The 11,058-nt window shown below is 34.9% G+C and overlaps 1 protein-coding gene across 1 annotated transcript; it reads left to right on the top strand.

Annotated features, from left to right (window-relative positions):
• Positions 1 to 291: 291 nt before the first annotated feature.
• LOTGIDRAFT_159939 (hypothetical protein) lies at positions 292 to 3,556 on the top strand (the record flags this gene model as incomplete). The annotated part of the gene is made up of 5 exons (XM_009054628.1): positions 292 to 430; positions 608 to 742; positions 1,108 to 1,455; positions 1,815 to 1,889; positions 2,874 to 3,556. 5 exons carry the CDS (start codon positions 292 to 294, stop codon positions 3,554 to 3,556), a joined length of 1,380 nt encoding a protein of 459 aa, XP_009052876.1.
• Between the last annotated feature and the right edge of the window lie 7,502 nt (positions 3,557 to 11,058).

The following is an 11,058-nucleotide window of genomic DNA, read 5'->3' as shown; positions in this document are numbered from 1 at the left end:
TCATCACCATCTATCACGTATGAAAGGTGATTGGATTAGGCTGTCGAAGGGGGCTCCCGATGTTGCAATGTCAACTCGACTTTCCATGCGTTTTGTCCACGTAATTATAGCGATATTATTACATGCTCGTAAAGCTGATTAATATACACATATTAACAAGTAAATTATTATATTTTGCTGTACCAAAGCGTACCAGCTGAATACTGAAATGCCACCCAAGAATTGGTTGTACACAGTTTGTGTCTTTATTCAGGTAGTGTTGATTTCTCCCAATAAATTCGTAAGCTAGAGATGGCAACAAGCGCAGACTATCATCAGTACAATGGTACCGAAGAAGAAAAGCGGAGTTTAATAATGGAGGTTTATTATCCGTTTATTGTAGAAACTGTACGAAGCACTGATATTCTCGTTCATCTTGTAGTACTTGAAGGTATAGTATTGGTCATTTCTCACGAATACACATGCTATGTACGAGCTTACAGCTCTAAGCCAATGATATGCATTGCGATCTTTGTATCTGTATGTTGCTGAATTGTATGTTTTTTTTTGCAACATTTGGTCTTGCCAATCGGATTCGATCTCTTAATAAATTGGTATATTTTTACAGATCATTTTAGTGAACTACGAATGTTAGATAAGGAAGGGAAACATGCTCAGTCAATGATGATGTTATTAAGGTATCTGGAAGCAAGAGGGGATCCCAGAAAGTGGAGTCTTTTTATAGATGCATTAAACAGTGCAGGTGGGTCATACAGTATAATATAACTTTTGTAATGAATGATATCAACTTTTCGCGAATGGTTGCAATGATCGCAAACATGCGGGGACTAAATACCGTATAATGAATTGAACATATTATAACTTGTGTGTATATTCAACGTTCTGTATTAGAATGTAGAATGTATAGGAGTACTGTCCTCAAACCACTAACCAGTAACCTTACCTCCACAATTCACTAATTTTAACCGCAAAGAAAGTGAACACGTGGACTTTCTTTAAGGATAAAGTTCGGAATAACTGGGCGTTATGCTTTTCAATGTACTACCCATATAATAAACTTTACGAGTGGAACAGTAAAGGAAATTAAGGAAGGGTCTATTTTTACAGGTTATCAAGATTTATATAGAGGTTTGGAATTCGGAGAGGATATTCCAATGTTGGAGAATAAGACAAATTATAAGAGAATTTTGAAATTTTTGCCTACGTTGATCGAACGAGTACGACTTGATAATTCTGGAATCTTGCCCGTTTTATATCAACATGAAATTATAAGTGAACATCAGCTTGAGAGCACCAGGGCCTGTAGTCGATATAATTCTAACCAAGACGCCATTTTGGAATTAATCGTACATCTACACACGAAAACCAGAAAATGGTACACGGTGTTTTTAGAAGCATTGTTACAAGATGGACACAACGTTCTAGTTGAGGACATCGACCCCGAATTTATGTTAGGTAAGTAACAGTGATGAGAAAGTGTGTAGCTCTGTCGGTTAAAGTACAGCTCGGGTAACGCCTGTAGCTCGCAGACACAGATCGCTTTGGATATTAATATCCATTGGTACAAAAAGGTCTTATGCTTAGGATGCAATATCTCCTATAATGCTAGTATCCCGAGATGTAAACAAGTACTGATACGTTCCGCAAACTACGTGCACTTAAAGTTTTGCTCAATAATATTAAAAATCTATCAAAAATGAAATATGAATCCGTTTTTTCATTTGTTTAGGAACTGACTTTCGTTGTAAATCCATCATTTTAATTGCCTGATTAAAATATAGACTTGTTTATTAATTACCATTCAAAATTTTCAGCTAAGAAAAGGAAAAAGAAAATGACCTTTAATTTCAATTCACTGGACTATGAAGATGAAGAAGATCGATTATCAGGTAGTTACAATCTGTGTATATTTCAAATAGCAAGTTGTAGCTTCTTTAACTTATCTCAGTTTGTTTTGCCATGAAACTGGTTCTGTTCTGTCTCTTAGGCTAAAGCGCCATTTTATTTCATAATTCTTCAAAGTACAATACAGTGTACTGCAATTATTCATAAGACCAGTGCTTCTCAACAGGGGAGGAATTCCTCATTCGTTGAAGATAACCGAAATAACTTAAATTAATGTCATTCACCCGGACATACATAGACGATATGTGAAGTATGATTTTATAAATTTTCATGGTAAATCGTTGTATACATTTTTCGAATGAAATACGTTTCAAAATGACTGCTTTATTTTGGGGAGGAATAGATTTGGAAGAACTCTTCTGGGGAGGAATTAGTTAACAGTAAAAACATCATGACAAATAGCAGAATGTAATATATTTTTTCCTTTTCTTCATTACAAGTGCATGGTGAAGCCGAAGAATGTGTCTTGCAGACCTCTTCTCCTACAACTGATTCACAGGACCAAGAGGACCGAACAAGAGGCGAATCATCAGGTAGTTGCAGATATATTTAAAGATGTCAGTGGATCATTCCTTCTGTAACGCAGATAATATTAGTCTTGAGCATGCTCATGATTTTTGATGACGGTATAAATGGACTATTCCAAGTGACTAGGATCCGTGTTATATACATGTACCCCTTGAAATAATTAGCTATGGCAACATTTTTCTTTACCAACTGATAAGGCTTTGTCACGGCGTCGGAAATATCTGAATGATTTTGAAACCTTTAAATGAAGTCCTCGGTTAAAGTAGTTTGCACACTTTCTCATTCTGAAAAAAAAAGAGCTTGTCCTAATCTTTTGATGAATCTTTACAAATACCGATATAAATTTTATAAAACAAAATTATACAGATATATAACGAAATCGATATTCAAATCTTTATCTGTAAACCAATTCTTGTTTTTATTATTTTGTTTTATTTCAGGTTCCAACAAGAGCGCGTCAGATTCGCCGCCTTTTCAGACAAATATTCGAGACTATGAAGTCGTGTTTCCTAACTTTCCAAAATGTCCTCGTGTGCACGCAAAAGACGATATTGTTAAATTAATGAAGGTGTTGACATTGTCAGTTGGGGATATTAGTCCGACTGTCATCCCAGACATGGTAGCTAAGAAGGAGTTAGAAATATTAACAGAGAGTCTAGAATCTTGGAAAACTGATAAATTTAAACCTTGGCGCAAGAGCATGGAAAAATACATCAAACGAAATACTGACCTGATTCGAAACAGAGATGATCTGTTTTATCTGGTGGATAAGTGGTTGATGCACCTTCATCAATGTGTGGCGGACGAGTGTGGTGAAGTAGACATGTATAACACTCAGATAGAGGCCGTCTCTCAGATAGTACAACAGAAACATTTCTGTGAAATTGGTAAATGGTCTAATGAGCTACTGACGGCATTCAATGAACTGAAGGACTCGCAATATGTTTCAGACAGTGTTCTGTTACAACATGTAAACTATATGATACAACAAATAAGAAAGGGCCAGATTGACAATATCGAGGATTTTGACAATATAAATGACTCTGGCGATCTGAAAGTTTGTGGAATTAATTGTGGAAAGGTGGTTAAACGTATTGGACGGATGTGGAAAGATTTGAAATAAAACTATCTTCTGAATAAAATATAGCAGCGAAGAGTTATATGACTTTCCTTAAGAAAATGAATTGTATACACATTAAAATTATGGACCCCCCTCCCCACCCTTTTCGATGTAAATAAATTTGAAAAAAACAACTAAAGGTGCATATTCAGATACAGAAACCAACTTCTGTCTTTTTTAAAAGGACCCACATCTCATCATGTGGGCGTACAATATCTTCACCTACGTCAGTCCGTTCAGCTAGAAAAGCTAGAAAACAATTATTAGAAACTAAAGTTATTGCCCTTGTTACCATACAATGTGTCGGGCCAGGTGTTGTTTCCAGTTAGAGCTCTTTCAGACAATTAGATTCAGAGTTGTGCCCTCTTTCCCTTAATATTGAACAAAACTTGATTGACTTGTAGCAATCTGGACAGATTGTGAGAATTTATTCTTCTTAACATCGAAACCGGAACATTTTCCATCTGTATTCAACGATTTTCACAAACTTTGGAATGTAGAAAATTCGATGTGAACGCTTCTTTTAAATAAAGCACATTTGAATAGAGTGGCAAAGTTGGTGGACATGATTAGAAAATAATCTCCGCCTTCATAATGAATGATTGTGTGAGGTAATGAAGGTATATTAAAGTTGACTATAGAGCTAATGATAACGGTCAGAGTTCCATATAATGAGTTAGAAAATAGATAGATGAGGTCTAGACTCTAAACAATTTACTATCTCTCTGCCAGTATGACTAGTATTCCATTAAGAGTCCATTACAGTCGTAATTGACCTCTAATATCTAGCCTTGCCAGTGGCTTTAGCTATATTGACCGCTTCAGTATACCTGGTAGTCCACAATTCTGATAAAGAGACTGCTGCTAAACGTTGGTGCAGCATTCTCGTTTACAGATTATGTTGGATCATGAGATATACTGAGTACTTTGATGTATGCATCTTGTACTTAATTTGTTTTGAATATTTACAAACATCCTTTATTGTGTATTGTCATTTAGCCTTGGAAATTTTGTATCCATTGTAGCAGATACAGTGATAGTGGCCGTCCACCTTCTAATGTTAGCTCAATCGTGCATTTAAAGTCGAACTATCATGTTATGATCAGTCTGATTTCGACTCAGATGTTTAAATTTTTTGGGATGTATTTTTTCATTTATGAATTCTATAAATTGATATGCATTACCATAGACAATGTAACCAGCAAATGGGGGGAATTCAAAGTCAATCATTGTAAAGCTCTATTTGGACTACTACTTGGATTTTTACTAATACAGATATTTTTTATAATTTCATGGTTGTCGAGTGAGCCAACATCAAGATCTGTATTTCAAGGAGGACTGGCATTTTATTTTTCAGAAGAATTCTGTAAGTGAGCCAACGACCTAAAATCATACTAAAAAAACAGTTGGTTGTTGAGACCGTTTGGCGACCGTTAATCTGATAATTAGATTTACACGGGTACTTTTTACACCATATGGTGTTTTACTATTAACTTTTAGTCCTTTTTCAAATACTTTAAAATGGTAATGAAATAAATTAGAGATTAGAACGTGACAAATTTAACACAAATTGTAGACCATGTCTCTCTTTAGACTACTAAAATCAATTTATCTTTTTTCTTTACGAGGTTTGATCCTGTCTGGAATTGTCACATAGGTCGTTATTATTGTAGAGGAACAGAGGAAATGTGGTTTTCGCTCTTAGGTATAAGTTAGTATTAGTTTTGGGGCCAAAATCCCATAAATTAGGCGCTATTTGCGCTGTACCCTAATTGGTTATAAATTTACGAATGTACCACACATAGTTTATAGTCAATCTGATCTATGTATGAATATGACAAGGGCAGTTTTCTAAGCTGCAATAAGGTACCAATCAATTGTCAATGCGTTGCACCACCTTTAACAGTTGCAAGGCTTATAAACTGCTACAAACTGTCTATCCATGTTAAATAATATGTGTAATTTTCTTTGCATGTCCATCAAATCATAGACGAAAGAAAGAAATTAAATATCATGGAAATAGAGTATGGAATAAATTACCAGCAACTCTGTTGACCCTTGACAGTATATTATACATTGACCCGTCAGCTTTATTGATATACTGACAACATAAATTCTTCACCAAATTCAATTATTATTTCCTAAATGACTTCTGATTATCTGTCCAGTCAAGGACGAAGCACTGATTTCCCATAAATCGATCCTATCTGATTCTTGGTTTCTGTTTGGCTTTGGACATGCAATTCTAAGTTATTCTTTAGTTATATTTACAGTTGACATATTGTTTTAGGTGGTAGGGATTGAGAACATTACAGCAAATTCTGTACGTAGCTAAAGGTGGATGCATGTCCATATTACTCAATCCCCCTTCTATTTCTTGCGAATCGATCTAACATCATATACTTCACAAGAATCCAGCAAGTATGGCGTTATACGTTGACACCGTTACACAAAGGTATATTTCGTGTCATCATGGCAATGGACTTGAATCCTTGAGCACCGCTGCGTTTCTCACTTTCGACCAACATACATTGAGAACCCAACCAAATGCATGGATCTATTTTGGTAATATACATATGAAACGCATCTTTAATACATCAACTGGTTTTGTGTGGTTTATGGAATACCCCCAGACTATTGCAGCATATAATAAAACATATGAAGTGTAAATATTGTGATATAAAAACTTCCACATTCTACCTTCGAGCTGTCCAATAAATGTCGTGAGAAGTTTACCAATTCCATGCTTGTCAAGACTGGAGAATTAATGATCTTCCTTCACCGTCAACATTTCTAATAAGACGACACTTAGAACTTGCCGATATTAACTTTCAAAGGCTTCTATAGTCTGGTATAAACTTAATAACTTCTTCAGTTCGATGAGACTTGCATCAATTGGCAGTCAAAGAGTTAAAAGGGGGCTTTTAAAAGATTTCTGTGGTTCTCAAGTTGATACTGATCGACGAATACGTAATCCTTAGTTGTGTGTCCGGAAAATATATGTGGGTCTTGAGTGAGACTCGGTGTCACCTTCTGCTCCTTAAAAGTAGTTAAGCTAGCATAAAGCTTCACGCACTGATATTTTTTTTACCCCAAAGCATATCTTTGAGCATGATTCTTAAAGTCTTTTTCGAAAAAAATTTCTTCAAGTACACATTTTGTCATAATTTTTCACCATAATTAAAACTTACAGTTATGGTTGAAATCTCGGAATGTCACATGAGAACGGTCGCCCTGGATCTATTTTATTTGTCTTTTATTTCTGCCCGGTATTTAAAATCTAATCCAAAGAACCTTGATGTAGTATCTGGCTGTGGTCTAAATTTAAAATATTGCTGACGGCTTGTAGATGCTGAAAATCGAGACTATAAATTATGCTGAAGTCTAACTACATCTTATTTTAGCGAAGAAAAGCCATTGGATCGTTTAGAACCTTCCATGCATAGCTATTTGCAGAATGAGCAAGTCATGGTCCTTAAAGATAAAATCTGTGTAAAATGACTGTAATATGGTGAAACTTAGCGCAAATTGCATGGGGTCATGTGAGACCACAGGTAGTCAGATGTACTAAAATGTGAATTAAACTGTTGCTTGTTTGAAAAATAAATTGCGAAAGCCAATGTTTTTGTTTCCTTTTTGATGTATTCAATAATTTACAGTGAATTAAATTAAATTACAGTGCTTTATTACTGCATATATTTCACCCTAAACTTGTTGATGAATCAATAGTAAGTGTTTCAGATTAAAAGAGGTTTTTATATCACTTGTATTTATCAAGATATTTAAATATCGATTTGGGGACCCCAAGGTGCCTGATGTGTTGAGTTTGTAACGTGACTACTTGATGCTTTCTGCGATGTCCTTTGATTGGACGTGCATCTCTACATAATATAATAACAATTCTGACAATATCTTGCTGGTAATAAGTGGCGACAGTATCCCACAACCACTGGTCATAAATGGCGATTAGTCCCCCTTTTGTCCAGTAAATTAAGAACATAATTGCCTAATAAAATCTATAAGGAACCCTGATTTGCCGGTGCATATTTTGCGCCTAAGATTAATGGTAGGTCAGGCTTCATTAGGCTTACTTGAAAGATTTCTTACCCATAATAATTGGTCTATCACTAAGTACTTTTCTTAACATTTTCTAATTGTTATTTCTCTTCTAGCTGGAAAATCAATTACTTTGGCTACTTCAGTTCTTTATGAATTTCTCAGTGTGGCTTCAAGTCAAAATAATCATTTTATTGTCACCTTCAGATGGTAATCTTTCACCCTTGATCCCAATATTAGTCCTCCGGGAAACTGACAGCGGGATTTCAATTATCGACAAGTTATTGCCCCTTAATGAACTCTTCTTTTATTTTTTCTTGACGGTTATTACTCTGACCATATAAGCGTACATAACGAGGACTTAATGACAGCATATTACTGTCGAAATGGGGAATAAATTTAATAATTTTACCATAAAATATTGACCTAGCTCTCAGAGTCAGTGCTTTCAACAAGTTGTATTTATATTGGAGAAGTTTCTCTTGATAGTTCAACTGAAAGGTGGTACGAGCAGTTCGGTGGAAAATACTGACTATTATACCGTTTCCTGTAGTGTTAATGTTTGGATAAATTTAATTTGTCGGTCATATGCACTTATTGTGTTTTAAAATGATTGAACCCCGATTTTGGTAATTGAAGATAGTCATTCAGGCGAGTGGAAACGAACCACGATTTCGAATCTTGCACTGAGGAAGTTGAACGAGTTTAAATATATGTTTCTACTGCCGTGAAATTTTAAATCAAAGTATCGAGGTTAGGTCAAAATATTCACATTGAAAGGAATTTTATGTAGAGACGCAGTATTATAGACGTTTAGTGCCTTATTGAGAAAAGCTGTAAGAAGCCACGGACCGTTTGTAGCGTTCCAAGTCAATAATTAAACATATTAATCGATATTAGCTACGTAATCTTTTCAAACTCGCTTCACATACCATTTCAACTGGCTACACATACATCAAAAGATTTTTATTGAATACCAGTGCCTGGACTCAGCTGGAGTTCGGGCCCTTGGGGATATATCCACGTTCTCAATTCTTTGTTGAATTTAATGAAGTTTGTCTATGTTTGTAATTTTCTACATTGATTAAATTAAGAAGAAATCTACTGCTGGCTAGAGGTTTTAAGTAGGCGATTTTTGAGTGCTCTTTATGTGGTTTATCATTGAAAGAGCTGTTTTTCCTCTGGGCCCCATGTGTTTTTTCTGTAACTAAGACACGATCTGTAGGTGTATAGCCTTTGAAAGAACAAAGTAAACAAATGCAATTTCACGAGGACAACGACCGGTACATTTGAATTTGAAGGAGTGTTGTCGTTAGTAGATGCGGTTATACTGAGAACTACCTTATAAGATAATAACAAGTATAGGATTGAAAAATGGAACCGAATTTGTCGCCTACATATATAAAAGACATGTCATCGTACTTTTCCAGTTATTTTAGAGATCTTCGTTGGTAAGTAATTCCAAAATGGAAATGGAATACTAGTACTTAGGTCAGCAACACATATGTTTCAGATTTACCGAACCATGTGACGAAAATGGTTTCATATTTTCGTGTTAGGGCAGTAAAGTTTTCTTGGTAATTTCTTTAGTCTATCTATGTAACTATGGGATTATTTTAAAACTATCAGAAGAGGAAGAGAGAATTATTAGATATACTTGACATTCTAAGCGTATTGATCCTTAGGTTTCACTAACAGGAAATTGTCTACTGGCATCAACATGATATATTTAACAAGTTGGTTCACTATTGTTTGATAGTCGAACAAAGTTTGTCTTACTCTATGTACATCGTTTTATTTCTCTATAGTTGTTATCGTATGGATAGACGAAGAATTGCCCATGGTTTGATATTGTGTTCAAATCAACAGAATGCAGCTACCGTTATTTAAGGTGTTAAAGATTTCTTGTGCTTGGTTACTATGTCTCGTACCGAGACGAGGAAACTGGTTGCACGTGGGGTGATCGGAGTTCAAATTAAAATTAAAAGCATAAAAGGGAAAAGCATTAAAACCAATTATTGGTTCTTTTGCAACCAAAATAAAGAAGTTATAAACAGTTAGAGGTCCTTCCATTGATACTGATCCCTTAAGCCTGTTAACAATGGCTCTTATCTCGGGTTTCATTTAGTCATTTTGTGAAAATGTGGCTTGTGATTTTGGGTATGATGATGTAATTAATTTTTGGATTGTATGGCAAACAGCCACAGACAAATAGTCAGACTGTGGCGAAAGCACGTGTTTATTCTTAAATGTAACCAATAACCAACAGTAGTTGCATGTCAAATGGCACTAATGTCCATGGTGTCATTTTGAACTACACAATACTTGACATTCGGAGAGTTTCGCCAAAAGCAGAAATTACGTCATCACGAGGTCAACGTGACATTAATTATTCTCTTAAATTAAAACAAAGAAAGTAGCACTACTGTCCCAACGAATTAATTTTAAATTACTGCTTGGGATCTTTCAGATCAACTAATTTATTCTTTTAGATGATTTAATTAATGATGCATTGTTCTTTGAAGAAGTAATTCACACTTCTTTAAAATTGGCAAATGTTCAAGGGATAGTTCTATGTTAATTTTGTTTGAAAATTAATAATGCATTGTAAGTCTAATTGAAAATTTGTTCAGAGACTGATAGTCGAGGACAAACCTAATTCTATAATCTTTAAAAGGACTAAATTCTCAACTTGTACAATTGACAGTTTCGTTTTGTTTGGTTACGTTCAAGTCTGACTCTAGTCCTCGTTGAAGTTCTTCAGTTCGTCCATTCAAATGGATTTTTAATGAATTGGCTATGTAACGCTACGTTTCCCTAAATATCAAGATGTATAATCTTTGCAAAAGGATTTACCGGTTGTTATCACATACTACTTAAGTATAATTAAACGGAAGCAAATGATAAAGATACTCGAGCAATTACAATAACAGGCTTGGCTAGGGGAAAAATTGTTGGAAATCATCTCTCTAATAAACAAAAATAAATTTTTACACAAACACAACGTTATTTTTTTATCAGTAATAAACAAAAATAGAGATCTCAATTCACAAAATATGACAAGACTTGGGTCTGCACTCTTTCATAATCAATCTAGGCATTAAATAAACCAGAACCTTAGCCCTAAAATTCCACTTCCAACAGGAGGCATAGGTATATTTATTTGTTAAAAACTAATGAAGCTGCATGACTTTCAAGAGATATCAAGTTTCAGGGCCTTGAATTCACTTTCTTCGAGATCATATGCTCTATCATAATCTGATATGACCTTCTGTATTCGCATTGAACAATTAGTTAACACATGGTTTAAGTCCACCATTCGTAGGACATTTGATATTTCAGCACTAGCAAGTTTCCCATTCTTTTGATTAAGCACAAATATTTTTTCGTTTTTTTCCAAGGTAGTCACACCAAGTCTCATAATACTAATGGATAGCAATATTCACTCG

This window comes from Lottia gigantea (assembly GCF_000327385.1).
Source record: "Lottia gigantea unplaced genomic scaffold LOTGIsca_22, whole genome shotgun sequence".
Classification (NCBI taxonomy): domain Eukaryota; kingdom Metazoa; phylum Mollusca; class Gastropoda; family Lottiidae; genus Lottia; species Lottia gigantea.
The sequence above is the reverse complement of the archived record's forward strand: the minus strand, read 5'-3'. Positions and strand labels throughout refer to the sequence as shown.